The sequence below is a fragment of the Heterodontus francisci genome, chromosome 17 (assembly GCF_036365525.1).
Source record: "Heterodontus francisci isolate sHetFra1 chromosome 17, sHetFra1.hap1, whole genome shotgun sequence".
Lineage (NCBI taxonomy): Eukaryota > Metazoa > Chordata > Chondrichthyes > Heterodontiformes > Heterodontidae > Heterodontus > Heterodontus francisci.
Window position 1 is genome coordinate 74,684,135 of NC_090387.1, and position 22,836 is coordinate 74,706,970.

General features: G+C 44.7%; 1 protein-coding gene across 1 annotated transcript in view; it reads left to right on the plus strand.

Annotated features, from left to right (window-relative positions):
- The window catches only part of LOC137378595 (uncharacterized), a 207,407-nt gene that overhangs the window by 25,554 nt on the left and 159,017 nt on the right, over nucleotides 1–22,836 (plus strand). Inside the window, exons 8-15 of the mRNA XM_068048896.1 lie at nucleotides 1,878–2,019; nucleotides 3,670–3,712; nucleotides 6,508–6,682; nucleotides 9,860–9,965; nucleotides 13,888–13,969; nucleotides 14,493–14,571; nucleotides 15,976–15,993; nucleotides 21,233–21,308. Coding sequence (XP_067904997.1) covers nucleotides 1,878–2,019; nucleotides 3,670–3,712; nucleotides 6,508–6,682; nucleotides 9,860–9,965; nucleotides 13,888–13,969; nucleotides 14,493–14,571; nucleotides 15,976–15,993; nucleotides 21,233–21,308 — 721 coding nt within the window. The remainder of the gene's footprint in view (nucleotides 1–1,877; nucleotides 2,020–3,669; nucleotides 3,713–6,507; nucleotides 6,683–9,859; nucleotides 9,966–13,887; nucleotides 13,970–14,492; nucleotides 14,572–15,975; nucleotides 15,994–21,232; nucleotides 21,309–22,836) is intronic.

The window sequence follows — 22,836 nt, forward strand, 5'->3', positions numbered from 1 at the left end:
CTGATTGCACAATTTCCTCCTCTATGTCCTTTTACACTGTGTTCTTCGTTGTTCCCTCTCCTTCTGTGCCACCACCTTCAGATGTATCGCTGTGCCCTCTTTTGCTGTTCTACCTGTGATTCATTCTCCTCCCCTGTTCTGCTGCCAGTGCCCTCTGTTGCTCTGCTTTTTGCTGACACTGTGGGCAGGATTTAGTGGAGTTGGCAGGGCTCCTGGCGCTGGGCCAACAAGGCAGTGGGAACCCCACCTCGGCTATTCAGAGACCCCCCCCGGCTGTATTTAATGGTGCTCGGGCAATTAAAGATGGGCATTCGGCCTCCAAGAGCTGCTGACCAATCAGAGGGCTGGCAGCTCAGTAATATTGGCAGCGCCACCGAGGGTGGTGGCCACAGCCGGGATTACAGGAGGCCTTGGAACCAGGCCCAGCACTGGAGACCCAGACCTCAGGTAAGTAAAAGCAAAATACTGCAGATGCTGGAAATCTGAAATAAAAACAAGAAATGTCGGAAATACTCAGCAGGTCTGGCAGCATCTGTGGAAAGAGAAGCAGAGTTAACTTTCAGGTCAGTGACCCTTCTTCAGAACTGGCAAATATTAGAAATGTCAAAGGTTATAAGCAAGTGAGGCGGGGGTGGGGCAAGGGATAACAAAGGAGAAGGTGTAGATTGGACAAGGCCACATAGCTGACCAAAAGGTCATGGAGCAAAGGCAAAGAATATGTTAATGGTGTGTTGAATGACAAAGCATTAGTACAGATAGGGTGTTAACTGATTGAAGATTGAACAAGTACAAACATGAAAAAACAGTGGGTAAGCAAACTGAACAAACTAAGATGAAATGAAATAAACATACAAAAAAGAAATTGTAAAAAATAAAAAATGACTAAAAATAAAAGTAAAATGGAGGGCCCGTCATGCTCTGAAATTATTGAACTTTAGTTCAAGTTTTTTTTTCATGTTTGTACTTGCTGCTGTTCAATCTTCAGTCCATTAACACCCTATCTATACCAATGCTTTGTCTTTCAACAAACCATTAACATATTGTTTGCCTTTGCTCCATGACCTTTTGGTCAGCTATGTGGCCTTGTCCAATCTACACCTTCTCCTTTGTTATCTCTTGCCTCACCCCCGCCGCACTTGCTTATTACCTTTGATATTTCTAATATTTGCCAGTTCCGAAGAAGGGTCACTGACCCGAAACGTTAACTCTGCTTCTCTTTCCACAGATGCTGCCAGACCTGCTGAGTATTTCCGACATTTCTTGTTTTTACCTCAGGTAAGTAAAGCAGATTCACCAGGGCCAGTCCGACAGGCCCCGGCAATGATGGGAGAGAGGGTGGGTGTTGAGTGCAGGGGAAGGGGGGCTCAGGGAGGTGCATTGTTAATGCTGAAGGTCTGCCGTGGGCCACAGATTGCCCACGGAGGAGGGACCCCTCCCAAGCCTACAAGGAGGTCACCTCATTTAACTGGGCAAGCTCCCCGCATGGCAAAAGACCCCCACCCCCGCCCCCCATCCCCACCACTGCCACTGGTTTAATGCCAGTGGTGGGGGAAAGAGGCCTTTATGTGGCTGATAATAGGCCTCTTAAGGGCTTCAATTAGCCTCTGGGTGGGAAGGCCATTGTCGGCCTGTCTCGCCTCCGACATAATTGTGGTGCAACGGGAAGTCTACAGGCCCTCTGCCCCATACCCAACCACCACCCCCCCACCCCCCCGCCTCCATTTGCAATTCTATGGACACCCCTCCCCCCCCCCCCCCCCACCACCCCCCGTCTTTTAGTCTGTCTACAGGGAGCCTTTAAATCCAGCCCTGTCTGTGCTTCATCCTCCATGGGGAGACATGAGAATGTTTAAAAATGTCAGTGTCCATTTTTGCAGGGATGGACGCCGAGGCAGTGGAGTGCTCAGGTGGCTTGTGCAAGGGCTCGAAAAAGTGTTACCACATCCTGAAGAAAAACCCAAACCAACCAATCTCACTGTGGCAGCAGCCGAAGTAAGCACTGCTCCCCAGGAGGAAAAGGTGTGTACATCCGCAAGCTGCTTTTGGCTGCTTGTGTGTCAGGAAAAGAGCTGAGTGGGACTCTGCATCGAAAGGAAGGTGTGTTGTATGATGTATGCTGTTGGAGGAAAAGTACTGCTAGCTATATATATATATATATATATATATATATATAGAACAGAGTAAATCCAACTGTCTCGTAGTACCAGCAGGTACCAACACTCAAAGGTATTGAAATACAATGTTGAAGCTTAATTCTTCAAACCATGCTCCTTTCCATCACTGGGAGTATGGGAGTGCTAGGCCAACAGTAAGGCTGTTCAGCAGGATGGCTCCAAGTTTTAAATCAATCAGTTGCTGAGACAGACTCATCATTTTCTCATTATGAAAAGAAACAGAAAAACATGCATTCATATAATGCCTTTCACATCCTTAAAATGCCCCAAAAATCTTTACAGCTACTGAAGTAGCCTTGACGTGCAGTCATTGTTGTAGGAAACTCAGCAGCCTATTTGCATACAGCATAGTCCCACAAACAACAATGACACAATGACCAGGTAATTTGTTGTAGCAATGTTTGAAGTATAACTATCACCAGGAGTACCTCCTATTCTTCTTTGGAGTAGTGCCGTGTAATCTTTTACGTCAACCTGAGAAGGCAGATGGGTTGAACCCATCTTAATGTCTCATCCAAAAGGAGCACTGCCAAAAGTGCCACGTTCCCTTGGTAGCACACAGAACTGTCACCCAAAGTGGGGCTTGAACCCACAACCTTCTGGTTTAGCGACAAGGGTTCTACCACAGAGTGAGCCAAGGCTTCAAGCTAAGGGAGGGACATGATATGAGAATTTAAATTTATATACAGAATATAGCTCGTGTGAATTGTGGAAGAAAATAAGAAGAGATGATTCAGAAAGAAAGGAACAGTGAACTAAATGTAATTATCTTTTGAGTAAACCAAGGTTTGTCTCAGTTTTTAAACAGATTTTTTTTTAAAAGTAACTAAACAGCATTTGATTGTTTGACGGTCTTACAGAAGAAGCTCGTAACTCCTCGAATCAATTGTCAACATTCTAATGTCAGTCTCCTGATTAACTAATTCTATTAAGGTGGAAATGCAACTCGGGAGTAACTGTGTCCTCTTTTGACTTGTTAACTTGCAGAATATATTGCCATTCTGTTGAAGAAACTGTTTGGGAATTTATAACTGGCAATATCTGAAGCTAATGTCTTCTTTGGAGACCCTTATTCCATGCGGGACTCTGATCCGTTATGAGCTTCTCTGTGGGTGACATCACTATAGTATATTAAACACTCGAATCTTATGGACATTTATCTGCTTGAAGAAATGTTAGCTGCAGATTCTTGTTTGATGTACACCACTGATGGCTCTCAAGAGGTCAAAGAAAACATTAACTATGAATGTTGCAACTCAATGCACAGCAGAGGTCCATATAGGATGACTCAGCCTTTAATCCAATGAATCCACTGAGTATAGCACTGAGGTTTGGCACATGGGTAAAAACTTATGGCAAGCCTTCTGCTTTTACAAATTTATCAAGTGGATTGCATGTGTTGCCAGAGATCTCCGCAATAAAGTCACCATGTATCATTAGAAAATTATAAAACTTTCCGATAATTATGAAAATAAAATTCTATTTTCTGATACAGGAGCCTGCAAAACCACAGACAGAAGAACCCCCCACTGAAACGGGTGAGTCCATAGATCAGTAATCCAGGCTCCCAGGCTAATGCCCTGGGGACGGGGATCGAATCCCACCCAGCAGATGGTGAAATTTGAATTCAATTAATAAATCTGGAATTAAAAGCTAGTCTAATGGTGACCATGAAACCATTGTCGACTGTTGTAAAAACCCATCTGGTTCACTGTTGTCCTTTAGGGAAGGAAATCTGCTGTCTTTACCTGGTCTGGCCTACGTGTGACTCCAGACCCACAGCAGTGTGGTTGACTCTTAATTGACCTAGCAAGCCATTCCGTTGTCAAGGGCAGTTAAGGATTGGCAACAAATGCTGGCCTTGCCAGTGATGCTCACATCCCATGAAAGAAAAAGGAAACAAAAACAGTGCTGTTAGATAGGGAATTCCAGGGTTTTGACCCAGTGATGATGAAGGAACAGCAATTTATTTACAAGTCCGGATGGTGTGTGGGTTGGAGGGGAACTTACAGGCGGTGGTGTTCCCCATGTGCCTGCTGCCTTTGTTCTTCTAGGTGGTATAGGTCGCGGGTTTGGGAGGTGCTGTCGAAGAAGCCTTGGTGAATTGCTGCAGTGTATCTTCTAGATCAGGGTTGTCCAACCTTTTCAGGCAGAGGGCCTCATTACGATTTTTGCTCGGTCTGGGGGGGCTGGTGAGCAAATTTCGAAAGATAAAGGCATTAAAAATTTATCTTAGTAATAAAAACAACAAATGTGCATTTTTGTGAAGAAGCTTTAAATGAGAAGACTAATTTATTGACTTACTTTCTCGTCACTATATTGAAAACTGATTTAGTGACATATCTGGCATTATTTTTGCTTGCATAAGTAGTCAATCTCTGCCCGCACACTTGATGTAGCGATACAGAGTATTCTGGATAGATTTTCATCTGTCAGGAGAGTCCTTGATCTCTCTACTCCCTCTCCCCGTGCTGTGTGTGTGTCTTGTTCTCTCTTCCCTCCCCTCTCCTCCCTCCCCTCTAGGATTAGGGGACACAGATTGAAAGTTCTGTGCAAAAGATGCAGGGGGAATATGAGGAAGCACCTTTTTACACAGTGGGTGGTAATGACCTGGAACCCACTGCCCACAAGGTTGGTGGAAGTGGGGATGATCAATGGCATCAAGAAGAAATTGGATGGTCACCTGAGAGAAATAGACTTGCAGGGCTACAGGGATCGAGCCGGGGAGTGGGACTGACTGCATAGCTCCATGGAGAGCCAGGATGGGCTTGATGGACAGAATGGCCTCTTTCTGTGCTATAAGTAAAAGACTCTCTCTCACCCTCTCTCCCCTTCTCTCTCTCCCCCTCTCTGTCTGTCTGTCTCTCTGTCTCCCTCTCCCCCCTCTCTGTCTCCTTCTCCCCCCTCTCACTGTCTCCTTCTCCCCCCTCTCTCTGTCTCCTTCTCCCCCTCTCTCTGTATCTTTCCTCCCTCTCTCTCCACCCCCGCCCCCCCCACCGTCTCCAGTGTTCCCCACTCCCTGCTCAGTATTCCCCGCTCAGTGTTCCCCACTCCCCACTCAGTGTTCCCTGCTCTCTCTGTCCCCCTTGTCTGTCTGTCCCCCTTGTCTGTCTGTCCCCCCATCTCTCTGTTCCCCTCTCTCTCTCTGTTCCCCCTCTCTCTGTCTCTCCCCTTTTCTCTCTATCACTGTCCCCCTTTCTCTCTCTCTCTCTTTCCCCCCCCCCTCTGTGTCTCTGCCCCCTCTCCCTCCCTCCTCTCTCTCACTCTGCCCCTCTTTCTCTCTGTATTCCCCCCTCTCCCTCTCTCTGTCCCCCCTCTCTCCCTCTGTTTCTCCCCCCCCCTCCCCTCTCTCCCTATCTCTCTCCTCTCTCTCTCACACAGTTGCAGAGAATGGAACACTCAGCACATGGTTGGTCAGTTCTTTTAAAAAAGATCTTGGTCAGTTTCACAGCTGACAGCTGCTAACATCGGGAACAGCCATTTCCCAACAGACCCTCAAATCCCTCGGCTCTTCTACATCTCCCATTCAAAGTACATGATTACATTTCTCTAGAGAGCATGATATGGGTTTGGACAATGTGAACTTAGAAACATGATAGAGAAGAGTGAAATCCCAACAGCACAGAATGGGATTCTTGACAATTAAGATTAGGGAGAAGTTGAGCGATACGGTATAAAATCTTGGAGTCATACAGCTGCTGAATGAAAGAAATCTGCTAAGTTCAAATCCTTTTTAAAATTCTTCACTAGGACTTGTAGTTGATAGCTTGTACTTCTCTATTTGTTTTAATATCCTAGAAAAATTTATGTGCCATGAGCAAGATTACTGGAAACCAACAATATTATCAAGAACTTTCCTACATCTCTTCATCTATAGGTTGCATATTAGTGCACAAGAGACGGATGGGGAAAGCAGAGGAGATACAGAAAAAGGGAATTGGAATGGAGAGGGCAAAAAGACAAATGAAGACAGATGGAGAAAGAGAAAGAGATGGAAATACATCCCAAATTGATGAGGACTGGTTATTCAGAAGATTTTCACAATATCCTAGCCTTATTCAGCTAGTTTGGGAGAGAATTGATGGTCCTTATTTGTATGACCAATGAACTCCCATTATGAAATAGTCCCCAGCAAAATTTCTTCAGGTCACTGACAATGTTCCTCAGTACTGTAGCTTTGTGCTTTTGTGGCTCGTAAATACTGGCATAGATCTGTTGGGCCGGATGGCCTGTCTCTGTCTTGTAAGTCCTAATTAATACTATGTAAGAGTTTGAACAATGAGTTAGGCATGTTGCTTGTTCTTGGGATCTGAATTTTTCTCTTATCTGTCAGTGCCTGAACCTGAAGCTAAACCTGAGCCTGAGCCTGAGCCTGAAGTAAAAGTGGAAGTCACTGTGGTAACGGAGACTCCTAAAGAGACCACTGATCATCAGGCAGAACCCCCTGCAGATACTACACCCACAGTCAAGATTGTTGAAATGCCTCACTCATCTGCGGGTGGCAGCAGGTAAAAAAAAGCCTCACATTTTTGTAAGAACAAGTTCTTTCATAAAAAGTAGACCCTTTGAGTGAATTTATGTGTAGTGGTTCATAAACCTGTCATAGTCAAAGTCACTTCACAGCTCTCCTGTGCCCAATAAAATGCTCGGCTAGCTTCAGCCTACAAACCTGTTTTTTTCCATAGCTCTCAGTTTTCACACCATCTTGTTAAAGACACCGCTCCAACTTTACAATCATAATAGCCGGTGTTGCCGCTGTCGTTGGACAGGCCATTGTCACAACTTTCTTTTAAATAAAATACAACCAATCAAATTTTAAAGCAAGCTGCATCCTAACAACCCAGGCACTGGTTTTCCATCACTAAATCTTCTTCCTAATAGCCATTGCACACATACATATTGTATCCTCTTCCAATTCCAACAGTACATGCATTCCATAACTGTATCCTGTTCCTAATAACCAATACACCCGGAGGGAGTTTTAATATGGGGGAGCATGAGGGATTGGGTGTGGGAGGGAGAGTTAAATTGAGAAGAATTTTGAGCACATTGGGAAGCTGGTTCCAACCTGAGCCTCCTGGTTTTTACCAAGGTGGGACATGGGAGTGGGCAGCCAACCTGTTCCCAGGAGGCGGGTGGCATTTTAAATATGATAATAAGGCTGGCAGCCTCTGATTTCACCTGCTTTGCAGATTTTACAATGGGAAGCTGGGTTTCCCATTCCTCAGGAAACCTGGCAGCTAAAGCAAGGTGAGGACAGCTTCAAGGAGATTATAAACACCTTTATAACACTGCTTGTGGAGCAGGAGTGATTCCCTGCAGCCCCCTAGGTTTCCTTGACCAGACAAAATCCCCTGGAGTGCGTGTTTGGACACCAATCCACTCCTCTGCCGGGGGTCGGGATCAGACCCCCTGCCCAGGGTCAGGGATCGGGCACACCAGGCATTGGACACCCCACCCTGGGGTTGAGGATCAGACCTACGGCCTGCTCCAGAGTGCACCCCACCCAACTGGAAGCCAAGCCTGTCAATCAGGCTAACCTCTGAGTGGGGAACCTGTCAGGGCCAAAAGATGCACACTGAAGAGTTAAAACTCCACAGCATGCAGACTTCCAGATTTCCTGCCCAAAACTATGCCCCCACCTCTTCCTGCTGCCAATGTAACCCACCCCGTTAAATATACACGCTTTCCATCACTGTATCCTCAACAACTACTTGGGCTGTAGGAGCTGAGCACATGATCTAGGCTGACAATTCAGTGCATTAATGAGGGAGCGCTATATTGCTCGAGGAGCAGTCTTTTAGATGTTAGTTCAATGCCTCATCTGCCTTTAGGAGGACACAAAAGATCCCACTGCACTTTTTCAAAGAAGTTCAGGGAATTCTCCCAAAGTTCAGGTTAATATTCATCCCTCAGTCAACATCATTAATTGACCATTCAACTCATTGCTACTCATGGGACCTTGATGTGTGCAAATTGGCTGGTGTGCTTTCCTACAAAAATAATAGCAACTACACTTCAAAATTAATTCACTGATTGTGAAGCACTTTGGGAATTCCTGAGAAGGTGAAAGATGTTATATAAATGTAGATTATTTCTTTCTTTATATGCTCCTTTACTGTAGAAAAGTACCAAAGGTGCTTCCTCAGAGAGGCATAAATTGGGCACTGAGCAGAAATAGAAAGTAATTAAGGGAAGGTGACTGAAAGTGAGTTTGAAGTGTTAAATTTTGAGGAGGTTTCTGAGGGTGAAAAAGGATGTAGCTCAGTGGAGAGCTTTCGGGAGAGAATTCCAGGGAGGTAGATGGCTGACAGCTTTCCACCAATGGTGGAACAGAGCAAGGAAACTCAGAAGAGTGTAGAATATGGTGGAACATGAAGAGATTTCTAGATGAGGGCTAGGATTTTGAAATAAAGATAGAAAATACTCAGTATTTCCAGGTTTTTTTTGTCTTTATTTCAGATTTCTAACATCCACACTATTTTACTCCTGTAAGAGGATTTTGAAATTGAAGTGTTGGAGGATTGGGAGCCAGTAGAGATCATTGAGGACAGGTTAGTGAACATTAAGGCAGATAGAAAGTGGCAGCAGATTTTTGGATGAGCTGGTATGTCTGTAGTTGTATCTCAGGAGGCCAGCAAGGAGAATGTTGGGAGAATTTGGGCTGAATTTTACGGGCACTCTGCAAATCGCGGTGGCGCGCTCTGATGTCGGTGCGCCCGCCCGGAGTGGCTTTTGCTGAGCCCCCACGATATTTCGCGTGGGGGCTCATTTAAATGGAGGGGTAGGAGCGGCCGTCCCCGGCAACAGTGTGCAGGCACGGTGCCATTTTTAAAGGGCTTCAAACCCTTAGAAGACATTTGAATTTTTAAAGCCACATTATTTGACATTGTCCTTAAAAAATTAAATAAAAGGTGGAGGCCCTTTCCCATTGCCCCCGCTCCCAATGTTTGTCTTTGGGCCTATCGAACCGAAATAAACTATATTCCCAACCCGAACTTCGTCCCCTACCAACCTTGTCACCTTTGCCCTTCAACCCCTTCCTTCTCACCATCCCCTCAGCCAATACAAATTGTTTCCCCGCTCCCCCCACCCTGATAATTTCACTCCTCCCCCCCTCCCTACCAGTATCACGCCTCGGAACTCTGGTAGGTTAATTTGCTTGTTTTTAACTTAATTTTAGTATTCAAATTAAACCCTTGCTGCGGAACGGGGGGGGGGGTGGGGGGGAGCGGGGCCGCACTGAGGCCCTGCCACCACCGGTAAAATAATGCAGAGGGGCCTTCTCACGTTGGGGGTCGTGGCAGGCCTCTCCCGAAAGAATTCTCCGGGCCCACCCCCCCAACCCCCGATGCCGGAGGGCTCATAAAATTCAGCCCTCCGAGTCTGGAGATCAGGTAGGCATGAATGAAGATTTCAGCAGTGGGGCTGAGTTAGGGAGCAAGGTGGAATACTGGGAAAGTGGGACGAGATGGTCTTGGTGATGATCTAGATGTATGGCTTGAAATTTTGAAATTCAGTTTAGGACCCAACTGCACCTGGGTTTAGTCTGTAAAATAAGATTTTCTCTTTCATCCCATTCTTGTAAAAATTCTCAAGAGTCATTGGTCTACAAAGGAAATTTTAGGAACAAAATCAATTTTATGCTCTTTTACCTCACAATAATTTTACCAAATGATTTGCAGTGTGTTTGTTTGGCTGAAACAAAGCCTGGGGAAAGTGGTGCCACAGCCTATAGGGAGCTCTGTGCCTGCAACTACTGAAGTGAAACCAGCTCCCCCAGAAAACAAGGTGCGTTCTGATGGCTCCTGATTAACATTATTCCAATTTCTTAGAACTTATTGATAAATAATTGTTTGATAATTGTGCTTGATAGTTTGTATTTCATGAAGGATATAATTTTTTGGATATGTGCCATGGTCTTTAGTTTGGGCTGTGTCAGGCGTTTCTTCAGAAGAAACAGGGAATGGGGGAAAAGCCATACCAAAGTATGTTTCATATTCTGCATTGGAAAACTTTATCTAAATCTTGCCTGTATAAATCTGGTGAAATTTTGAGTTGAGCTAGTTGAGAGGCATCAGTGCTGGGAAATAGTACATTCTTACACTTTTGTCACATATTGTCAGACTCAAGAAATGCCACGTCATGTTGGCAATACACAGTTGGGTGTTTCGTAAAAACCCCTTTCCACCCTCCTATCAAAGCACCTTAATTCCAGTCTCAGATAAGCATTCCATGCTGTAGGAATGTGACATGACCATTTCCTGCACCAGCCATCCTTATATCCTCAGTTTGGCGATTTAGTGTGAATCATTTTTGAGCTGGAGCTTGGCGCTGGTTTGAGGTTGAACTCAATGCTGGCTGTAAGGGCCCTCACTGAATTTTAAGGGCTAAATTTGATTCCATATGTATAAGGATAGTATGCTGTGCTTTATACCATTCATTCCCTGTAGTTGCTGGGGTTCCATATTTCATCTACGCACTGAAACCTATTGCTCAGATGAAAAAGAGGCCCTTTGACCTAGTATGTGATCCTATGCATCAAAAATGGCTTTTATGGTTTCCCATTTCTGTGTTAGTCTTCACTCAATGTTCCAGTGGATGGTGCATAGTATAAAGCCACATTCAGTGGGATGAGTTGCAGCAGGATATAAGATTCTGGTAACAACAATTTTTATTACATGGCAATGGTTCAAGCTCATGGTTTATTGGATGTGTGGCTTCACTGTGCAGTTCACTGGGCTCAAATCAATGCACATCACCCAGTTCATTCTCTTCAAAGACCTTAAACTTGTGAATTTCCTTATCTCCCTCAATCTTCATTTCCTCTTAAAATCTACAGCTTTTAAAATACAAACTTGGTACCACCTGACAAACAAATCTTGATTTTCCTTGAATATGTAGATAGTCCAACTAGGGGTGGGGCCGTACTGGACCTGGTATTGGGGAATGAGCCCGGCCAGGTGGTCGAAGTTTCAGTAAGGGAGCATTTCGGGAACAGTGACCATAATTCCATAAGTTTTAAGGTACTTGTGGATAAGGATAAGAGTAGTCCTCGGGTGAAGGTGCTAAGTTGGGAGAAGGCTAATTATAACAATATTAGGCAGGAACTGAAGAATTTAGATTGGGGGCGGCTGTTTGAGGGTAAATCAACATCTGACATGTGGGAGTCTTTCAAACGTCAGTTGATTAGAATCCAGGACCAGCATGTTCCTGTGAGGAAGAAAGACAAGTTTGGCAAGTTTCGGGAAGCTTGGATAACGCAGGATATTGTGAGCCTAGTCAAAAAGAAAAAGGAAGCATTCGTAACAGCTGTAAGGCTAGGACCAGACAAATCCCTTGAGGAATATAAAGATAGTAGGAAGGAACTTAAGCAAGGAGTCAGGAGGGCTAAAAGGGGTCATGAAAAGTCATTGGCAAACAGGATTAAGGAAAATCCCAAGGCTTTTTATACGTATATAAAGAGCAAGAGGGTAACTAGGGAAAGGGTTGGCCCACTCAGGGAGAGAGAAGGGAATCTATGTGTGGAGCCAGAGGAAATGGGCGAGGTACTAAATGAGTATTTTGCATCAGTATTCACCAAAGAGAAGGACTTGGTGGATGATGAGCCTAGAGAAGGGAGTGTAGATAGTCTCAGTCATCTCATTATCATAAAGGAGGTGGTGTTGGGTGTCTTGCAAAGCATTAAGGTAGATAAGTCCTCAGGGCCTGATGGGATCTACCCCAGAATACTGAGGGAGGCAAGGGAAGAAATTGCTGGGGCCTTGACAGAAATCTTTGCATCTTCATTGGCTACAGGTGAGGTCCCAGAGGACTGGAGAATAGCCAATGTTGTTCCTTTGTTTAAGAAGGGTAGCAAGGATAATCCAGGAAATTATAGGCCGGTGAGCCTTACGTCAGTGGTAGGGAAATTATTCGAGAGGATTCTTCGGGACAGGATTTACTCCCATTTGGAAACAAACAAATTTATTAGCGAGAGGCAGCATGGTTTTGTGAAGGGGAGGTCGTGTCTCACTAATTTGATTGAGTTTTTTGAGGAAGTGACGAAGATGATTGATGAAGGAAGGGCAGTGGATGTTATCTATATGGACTTCAGTAAAGCCTTTGACAAGGTCCCTCATGGCAGACTGGTACAAAAGGTGAAGTCACATGGGATCAGAGGTGAGCTGGCAAGATGGATACAGAACTGGCTCGGTGATAGAAGACAGAGGGTAGCAGTGGAAGGGGCCTTTTCTGAATGGAGGGATGTGACTAGTGGTGTTCCGGAGGGATGTGACTAGTGGTGTTCCGCAGGGATCAGTGCTGGGACCTTTGCTGTTTGTAGTATATATAAATGATTTGAAGGAAAATGTAGCTGGTCTGATTAGTAAGTTTGCGGACGACACAAAGGTTGGTGGAGTTGCGGATAGTGATGAGGATTGTCGGAGGATACAGCAGGATATAGATCGGTTGGAGACTTGGGCGGAGAAATGGCAGATGGAGTTTAATCCGGACAAATGTGAGGTAATGCATTTTGGAAGATCTAATACAGGTGGGAAGTATGCAGTAAATGGCAGAACCCTTAGGAGTATTGACAGGCAGAGAAATCTGGGCGTACAGGTCCACAGGTCACTGAAAGTGGCAACGCAGGTGGATAAGGTAGTCAAGAAGGCATACGGCATGCTTGCCTTCATCGGTCGGGGCATAGAATATAAAAATTGGCAAGTCATGCTGCAGCTGTACAGAACTTTAGTTAGGCCACACTTAGAATATTGCGTGCAATTCTGGTCACCGCACTACCAGAAGGACGTGGAGGCTTTGGAGAGGGTACAGAAGAGGTTTACCAGGATGTTGCCTGATCTGGAGGGCATTAGCTATGAGGAGAGGTTGGAAAAACTCGGATTGTTTTCACTGGAACGATGGAGGTGGAGGGGCGACATGATAGAGGTTTACAAAGTTATGAGCAGCATGGACAGAGTAGATAGTCAGAAGCTTTTTCCCAGGGTGGAAGAGTCAGTTACTAGGGGACATAGGTTTAAGGTGAGAGGGGCAAAGTTTAGAGGGGATGTGCGAGGCAAGTTCTTTACACAGAGGGTGGTGAGTGCCTGGAACTTGCTGCCGGGGGAGGTGGTGGAAGCAGGTACGATAGCGACGTTTAAGAGGCATCTTGACAAATACATGAATAGGATTGCAATAGAGGGATATGGTCCCCAGAAGTGGAGAAGGTTTTAATTTAGGCAGGCATCAAGATCGGCACAGGCTTGGAGGGCCGAATGGCCTGTTCCTGTGCTGTACTGTTCTTTGTTCTTTGTTCTTTGTTGCTGATGTCATGTATGGGTCTTGAGCCTGCACCCAGGATTACTGACCTTTAGAGTATCTTCAGCCTCAACTAATGACTCTGACCTGGGCTATTGTTTATGTTATATACCAGTTGGGTTCATACATTGTGATCTGTTTCAGTGAGTTTGTGGTTGGTGCAGGTCGTGGATTTGATGCTGAACGCCAATAAACCAGTTCCCAGATTGAACCTAGTGTTTCAAATTGCAGTGGTATTGGCTATTAATTCATACATTTTATGGGACAATAACAAACTCCATATATGCCACAACAGTGCCTCAGCTGGAGTGACAGAGAACCAGAGAGGTCATTCTCATTCTTACTGCTTGACTCAATCAGCTCGGTCCCATTCAGCTCTTTGAAGACCTGTTCAATTTCTGTCACGTCTCTTTTCAAGGTCCCAGTGGAAGAGAAGCAGCCAGAACTGAATGTGACTGAAGTTAAAGAGGAAGTGCCCAAAGCTGTCACCATCATAGAAGGTATTACATGGATTGGCAAATTCATGTATTTTATGCAAGTATATAAATCATTGTAAACGCACCAAAGGTCAGATGCAATCCCACGTACTACAGTATTAGATAACATCGGTATCTGTTTATTGTAATAATTTTTGATCCTATTCTATTTATATTATCCCCTTTCCATCAACTGTATCTCTATTCCGGGTTAGATCATAGGTCTGGGTCTAGTTAAATGTTGATGGGCTTAGATGAAGAGGGGTGGGAGGAGGCTCGTGTGGAGCATAAACATAAGCATGGACCTGTTGGGCTGAATGGCCTGTTTCTGTGCTATAAATACTTTGTAACGTTATATAAATTAAACGGTTGCCCATCACATTATACAGATTGTAGGGCTGTGTGAGGATTGGGTATAGATTTCTGGGTCATATTATAGTGAGATACTGGGCTGATCTCCAGTTTGTGTATCTATATAATAATGTTTTGTGTACTGATTCTTGGCATCGCTGGTACTAATTCAACCAGTCTTCCTGTATTTCCTCAGTTGTTCCAGCTGTCCCCGCCCCAGATCCTGTGGTGATGGAAGTGAAGCAGCCTGTGTCTGAGCAAATCGCCAAGACCAGGTATGAATGTTGGGTACTAAATAGATGCATGGAGATTTATAGAGTCCTGCCCTTGGCACTAATGGAGTGCTAGTTCTCACTCAGCGGTTGATAGGGAAACTTTCACTTGCTGATTGGTCAGGCAGTTTCCCTTCAGATGTGGTGACTGGATTTTCACTCTAACATTCTCTTAAGGACACAACTTGGGTCGATTTTATCATGCCTGTTTTTGAAAACAGATGGAGTTCAGGAACACAAAATGTAGTAGAACTGATTTCCACTAGATTTCCACCTAATTTTGTCCCCTTTCTATTTTCTAGTTGGATCTGGATTAGGTATTGGAGGTTCCTGTATGAAACTGGGGAGGGGGATGGGAGGGGCAAGGAAAAAGGCTTCATTAAGTGTGAAAGTGCACTGCTCCATTTCCTAGGCCCACAGGTACACTAAGGCCACTGCACACCCGGGAGGCCTGTTGGGTAGGGTGGCCTTTAGGCGGGAGGTCCACAGGCTTCAAAGATAAATGCGTTTAGCAGCTCCTTGCAGGCATGCTGCAGGAATAAACAATAGGGATAGTGCAGTAGAGTAACACAGAGGGTAACCTGCCTCACAAGTACCTGATGCAGCAAAACCTTGATTTCATTGGTCATCAAACAGGGATTGTTGTTTGGCTGCTCTATCGTTTGTCTTCCCCTGGGCTTCACTTTGCCTTTATTATTGCCTGTCATTTCTCTCCAGCTTTGGCAAAGGCTGCCCAAGAGATTGCAGAACTTTTGTTTCCCCATCGTGATTCCTCCCCATTGTCACATTCCTTCAAATTTAACTTACATACAATTTATCTCTCTCACTACAAGTGTCTTCCTTAAACCGGTCTAAGTTTCTAACCAGACTTATGAATAATTATTCAAGTTTTCTTATACATTCACGGATGTGGGTGTCACTGGCAAGGATTGATTTCCCATCCCTAATGCCGTTGAGAAGGTGGTGGTGAGCTACAGTACTCTTAGATAGGGAGTTCCAGGATTTTGAACTAGCAACAATGAAGGAACGGTGATGTATTTCTAAGTCAGGATGGTGTGTGACTTGGAGGTAGTGGTGTTCCCATGCACCTGCTGCTCTTATCCTTTTAGGTGGTAGAGGTCATAGTCTTGGGAGGTCAAAGAAACCCATCTTAAATTTGCAGCTTAAGTTATGAATAATTATTCAAATTACCCTGAACCAATGAACTGCGTGTTAGATTACACTTGGCTTTGTGGGCAGGATTAACATCAATTCTAAACTGGTTATAATGGATTTAAATCTGAAAACAAAAATAGATGCCCCCCCCACCTCCACAAATTATGTGCACAGTGAATCAGCCATTGTGATATATTGTGCTTGTTTGGAAATATTAGCAAAAAGAGTTATTCTTTTCCATTTGGTTTGCAGCAGTGAAGAGAATAAAAGGTAACAATGCTCAATGTGCAGAGCTAGCTGCTTGTTATTTGCTTATTTTATAGTCCATTATTGTGTAGTTGACTAGTGCCATAAGTTTTCCAGGTACAGTTGGGCATTAACCAGACAATGTCAACTCCTCAGGAGAAGCTCTACCTGGCAGAGTTGAGCCTTCTGAGTCATTGGTCCTTTGGGCCTGGAGACTAATCAAAGCTGTGGGCTGTACCAAATCATACATGGCAACCTTCAGTTTCTGATGCAGCTAGTCGATATTTTAGGGGCAATATCTGCATACCCAAATTTATGGATGAAATTGCTCGGGCTCACTCCTCAGCTCTTCTCCAAGTTTCCAATGTCTTTTTGTTGTTGTTGCACTGAAATTGGATATTGATGCACACTATGTCGGGAACTCTAGGGAGACCAGAAGATCTTGTAAGAGCAAAGGAACATAAAAAATGGAAGCAAGAGTGGACCATATGACCCCTTGAGCCTGTTCCACCATTCACTAAAATCATGGCTGATCTGATCTTGATCTCAACTCCACTTTCCTGCCTATTCACCATAAAATTTGATTCCCCTACAGTTCAAGAATCTGTCTATCTCAGCCTTGAATATATTCAATGACCCAGCCTCCACAGCTATCTGAGCTAGAGAATTCCAAAGATCCATGACCCTCTGGGAGAAGAAATTCCTGCTCATCTCCATCTTAAATGGGTGACCCCTTCTTCTGAAACTATGCCCACTGGTTCTAGTTTCCCCAACCAGGGGAAACATCCTCTCAGCACCTACCCTGTCAAGCCCCCTTCCAAATCTTTTATGTCTCAGTAAGATCACCTCTCATTCTTCTAAACTCCAATGAGCTTAACCTTTCCTCATAAGACAACCAGGAATCAACCTAGTGAACCTTCTCTGAACTGCCTCCGATGCAACTATATCCCCCTTAAATAAGACCAAAACTGTATCCACTACTCTAGGTGTGGTCTCACCAATGTCCTGTATAGATGTAGCAAGACTTTCATACTTTTATACTCCATCCTCCTTGTAGTAAAAGCAAATGTTCCATTTGCCTTCCCAATTACTTGATGTACCCACATGCTAACTACACCCAGATCCCTCTGTACTGCAGCATGCTGTAGTCTCTCTCTATTTAAATAATATTTTGCATTTCTATTCTTCCTACCAACTGCATCTGCCTAATTTTTGCCCACTCACTTAACCTATCTATGTCCATGTGGGATAAATTTTACAGTGGGCTTCAGGACCCCCGTTCTTGGCAGCAGTGGGACCAAGTCAGCAATTCTATTGGAAGCGGCTACTAATTAAGGGCGGCAGGTGGGCTCCTGATGTTGTCGGCCCAATCAGGTGGCCGGCGGTTCTGAAACCTTGGCAGCTCCACTGGGAGAAGTGGGCACTGCTGAGACAGGTAGGAGACCTCAAGGGCGCCTCAAAATGGAGGCACCATAGGACAGGTAGAATAGATAAAAAATTCAGGATGGCTGAGGGCAAAACGCCCTGATGATTGAAGGGGAAACCCCTCTGGGGGGGATCGTTGGGGCTGACTCCCTCTTTGGGCTATGGAGCCTCTGGCTTCGATGCCCCCCAGACTGCCACAGGGAGACCGTCTCAATGAAGCAGGAAGCCTCCCCACGCAGCAGGGAGCCACTCCGCAGCTAGCAAAACGCTGGCAGCCCCATAAAATAGCCACCTAATCGGGACCTTAATTATGCAAATAGGCTGCCCGTTTTCATGGAACGAGGAACTGATCTGCACTCCAGGCCGCCTCCTGCCTGCTGTTGGGAATCTTCCTCGCCAGCAGGACTGTGGTGGGGAGCTGTCCCACTATTTTACCAGCACCCTCCACTTCCATTTCCACCACCCAGGGGCTGATAAAATTCAGGCCTCTGGCTCCTCTTCACAATCTGCCTTCCCACCTATCTTTGTATCATCAGCAAATTTGGCTACAATACATTTGGTCCCTTAGAGTCATAGAGTTATACAGCACAGAATTCGTCACCAATAAAGATTGTAAATAGTTGAGGCCCCCATACTGATCCCTGTGACACTCCACTAGTTACAGTTTGACGACCTGAAAATGATCCATTTATTCTAGTGAGCCAATCCTCTATCCACAGCTACATAAAAATTGGGCTCTTACCTTGCGCAATAACCTTTTATATGGCACCTTTTATATGGCACCTTATCGAATGCCTTTTGGAAATCCAAATATACTACATCTACTGATTCCCCTTTATCTTGTTACCTCCTCAAGAACAAATTTGTCAAATATGATTTCCCGTTAATAAAACCATGTTGGCACTGCTTGATTGTATTATTTTCTATAATGTGTTTTTTCTTCATTCTTTATGGGATGTGAGCATCACTGGCAAGGCCAGCTTTTGTTGCCCATCCCTAATTGCTCTTGACAACGGAGTGGCTTGCTAGGCCATTTCAGAGGGCAGTTAAGAATCAACCACATTGCTGTGGATCTGCAGTCACATGTAGGCCAGACCGGGTAAGGATGCCAAATTTCCTTCCCCAAAGAACATTAGTGAACCAGATGGGTTTTTACAACAATTATTGCTAGTTGAATGGCACCATTACTGAGACTAGCTTTCAATTACAGGCTTTTATTAATTAATTGAATCTAAATTCCACCAGCTGCTGTGTTGGGATTTGAACCCATGTCCCCAGGGCATTAAGCTGGTGCTCTGGATTTCTAGCTCAGCAACATTACCACTATGCCAGCATCTCCCCTGTTGCTACTTCCTTAATAATGGATTCCAGCATTTCCCCAATGACAGTTCTTAGGCTAACTGGCCTACAGTTTCTTGCTTTCTGTTTCCCTTCTTTCTTGAATAGAGGTATTACATTTGCAGTTTTCCAGTCTGCCAGGATCTATCCAAAATTGAGGGAACTTTGGAAGATTATAACTAATGCATCCACTAACTCAGCATCCACTTCATTTAAGACTCTATGATGCAGGCCATCAGGTCCAGGAGACCTGTCAGCCTTTAGTGCCATTAGTTTGTCTTGTACTTTTTCTCCAATAATAATGATCATTTTAAGTTCCTGCCTCCCTTTTGCCCCCTGATGTTCTACTATTTTTTTAGTTTTAGTTTTTTTTTAGTTTTAGAGATACAGCACTGAAACAGGCCCACCGAGTCTGCGCCGACCATCAACCACCCATTTAAACCAATAATAGGGATGCTTTTAATGTCTTCTACCATGAAGACAGATACAAAACAATTGTTCAAAATCTGTGCCATTTCCTTGATTCCCATTATTAATTCCCCTGTCTCATCTTCTAATGGACCAACATTTACTTTAGCTACTCTCTTTCTTTTTATAAACTTGTTGAAGCTCTTACTGGTCTGTTTTTATATTTCTTGCTAGTTTACTCTCATAATCTATTTTCTCCCTCTTTTTTCTTAATCATCCTTTGCTGGTTTCTAAAATTTGCCCAATCTTCTGGTCTACTACTAATCTTCACAACATTGTATGCCTTTTATTTTAATTTGATACCATCCTTAACTTCCTTAGTTAGCCACAGATGGTTCATCCATCTCATAGAGTCTTTCTTTCTTGATGGAGTATACCTTTGTTGAGAATTATGAAATATCTCCTTAAATGTCTGGCACTGCTTATCGATCATCTTACCTTTTAATTTATTTTCCCAGTCCACATTAGCCAGTTCTGTCTTCATGCTTTTGTAAGTGCCATTGTTTAAGTTTAAAACACTAGTTTCAGACCCAAGTTTCTTACCCTCAAACTGAATGTGAAATTCTATCATGTTATGATCACTCTTCCCTAGAGGATCCTTTACTATGAGATCATTAATTAATCCTGTCTCATTACATAATACCAGATCTAAATTAGACTGTTCCCTGGTTAGTTCCATAACATATTGTTCGAAGAAACTGTCCCGAATACACGCTATGAGCTGTCACACTTTTCAGTGCCATACAATGATAAAAAATCAGCACTATTCCCTCCTCTGCACTTCTTTAGAGCTCCGACCTCATTTTCATACTGCTCTAATTTTGAATGCTGTTACTTTATGCTGTGTTAAGAACTATTGTGAAATCAAGAGATCCCACCGCAGTTCTCAGTGTCACTCCAGATGGGAGCAGTAAAGGTGACGAGGGGGTGGGCTGAGAGTGCAACTTGAAAGACAGACAGTGAAGGGAGGGAGTCAGGGTGGGGAGAGGCTGGAGGTAAGAGGAAAGTACAAGAGTAGAGCTTGAGCACTTGCGTGGGAGGAATTCCTGAAGGTGGTGCTTAGGCAATGGGGAGAAAGTAAGTAAGTGTCCAGTAAGCACAGGATTAGGTATAGCTTTGGCTGTAATGCCCCACAGTGGAATAGTCTGTTGACACTCTGGCCCAGAAACTGTGCTGGCCACGTCGTCGGTATAACCACCAGGTTTGAACCTGCTGGTGACCCTGCTGGATTTAGTGGGGCCTGTGGAAAAACACCTAATTAACATGGATACTTGCACTACTGCAGGTGTCTGTCCCTCGGTGCCTGGAAATCCTGTCCCTGGCTACCTTTTTCTGGGGAGGAGGGGGAGTGGAAGTCATCAAGGCCTGTATTTTCTAAGACAATTAATTACCTTATCTTTGGGAGGTCATGCTGATTCACTGGCCTGTACTTCCGGATCAGCCCAATTGCAACATTGTGGGGCCAATATGCCTCATCTTTCTTGCTGTACCGGTGATATTCTGGTTATTTCTGGGCCAGGGAAGTTTTAAATCCCAATGTAGCTCCCAGCTCCACGACATTGGTATCATTGGCTTGTAAGGTTGGGGGTTCCACCTCTTACAAGGCCAACCAGGAACGTCCAGAGGTGGGGAAACCTGGTGTATCTGACTTCATGCCTGCTTTTAGGATGCTCTGTCGGACACCTGCTGGAATTAAAGTGGTTCAGTGGCATTCATGAGGAAATTTAGAGTCTCATTGTCCAAGCTGGCAGATGAATTGGCACTTGGCAAATTACTAGAAGCCTGCTGGTTATTGTAATGTCCCCTTTGAACAATACACCCTCTTCAGAAATTGAGGGAAAATGTAGAATCGGAAATGTTACTGGCTAAAGAATTCATAATTAAATATTCTGTTGACTCACTGGAGAACATTGGGCTTAATGGAGATCTGTGGGAACAAGATCTGAGTTATTTCATATCTATTTTTTGCAAGATTGATATGTGATCAAATAATTGCTAAGTATCTAACTTATTTTATTATTCTGCACTTCAGTGTCTTCACTTGGCTAGTACAAGGTCTTGGGAAAGTTGTGCCACAGCCAGTCATCAAATCCCAGTTAATAAAGGAGGTACGTTTTAATTAAAACATTTATTAGGAGGAGTGTCAGGTAGCTGAGTCAGAAAAAGTGACTTCAACCTTATGATGTTGTTTATAGATCAGCATTGAGATCACATCAAAAGAGATGGTCAGCATTTTGTCTGGGAGGAATAATTTGGTTACAAAGGCCCCAGACCTCATTACAGCTTGGTTCAAACATGAACACAACAGCTGAATTTGAGAGGTGAGGTGAGAGTGACTGTCCAAGGCAACATTCAACTGAGTGGCCAAGTAACCCCAGTAAAACTAAAGTCAATGGGGTTCAGGGTAAAATTCTCCACCGGCTGGAGTCATACCTGACACAAAGGAAGATGGTTGTGGTTGTTGGAGACCAATCATCTCAGCGCCAGGACATCACCGCAGGAGTTCCTCAGGACAGTGTCCTCGGCCCAATCATCATCAGGTGCTTCATCAGTGACCTTCCCTCCATCATAAGATTAGAAGTGGGGATGTTCGCTGATGATTGCACAATGTTCTGTTCCATTCATAATTCCTCAGATAACGAAGCACTCCATGTCTGCATGCAACAAGAACTGTGCAATATCCTGGCTTGGGTTGATAGTTGGTATGTAACATTTGCACCACACAATTGCCAGGCAATCACCATCTCCAACAATAGGAGACTTACCAACTCACCATGATATTCAATAGCATTTCTGTCACCGAATCCCCAGCTCTCACCCTCTTGGGGGGGTCACCATGACAAGAAACCCAACTGGACCAGCCATGTAAATGTCATGACCACTAGTGCAGGTTAGAGGCTGTGGCACATGACTTACTTCCTGACTCCCAAAGACCTTTGCTCCATCATCAAGGCACAAATCTGGGGTGTGATGGAATAGTCGCCACTTTCCTGGATGGGTGCAACTGGAACACCACTCAAGGGGCTGAAATTTATGAGGCCTCCGGCATCGGGGGTCGTGGCGGGGAGGGCCCAGAAAATTCTCCCGGGGGAGGCCCGCCACGATCCCTGAAGCCGAGAAGGCCCAGCTGCATTTTATCGACGGTGGCGAGGCCTCGGTGCGGAGGCCTTCATTTCAGTAACAAAATTAAGTTAAAAAGATGCAAATCAACTTACCTCATCCCGGTTGCCGTCCAACGCCGATATTCCCGTCACAGGCTGGAACTCCCGAGCCTTCGGAATGTCGCTCGGAGTTCCGAGGCGTGACACTGGTGAGGTGGGGGGAGCAGTAAAATCTTCAGGTTGGGAAGGGTGTGGGAGCGGGGAAAACCGCTCCAATTGGTTGTGGGAATGTGGGAAGGGGTTGAGGGTCAAATATTCTGGTTTTCCGGGGAATAGGTAATTTTATTTATTGAGAACTCATTGTGGGGGGGGGGGGGGGGGGGGGTGGCGGGTGCAGTGGGAGAGGGGATGGAAAGTTTGAACAAAATTTTATTTGCAATATTAGTGCGGTGGGACCTTCAAACATTTAAATTTCAGCCCAAGCTGTTCGATACCATCCAGGAAAAAGCAGTCTGCTTGAGCAGCACCCTATCCA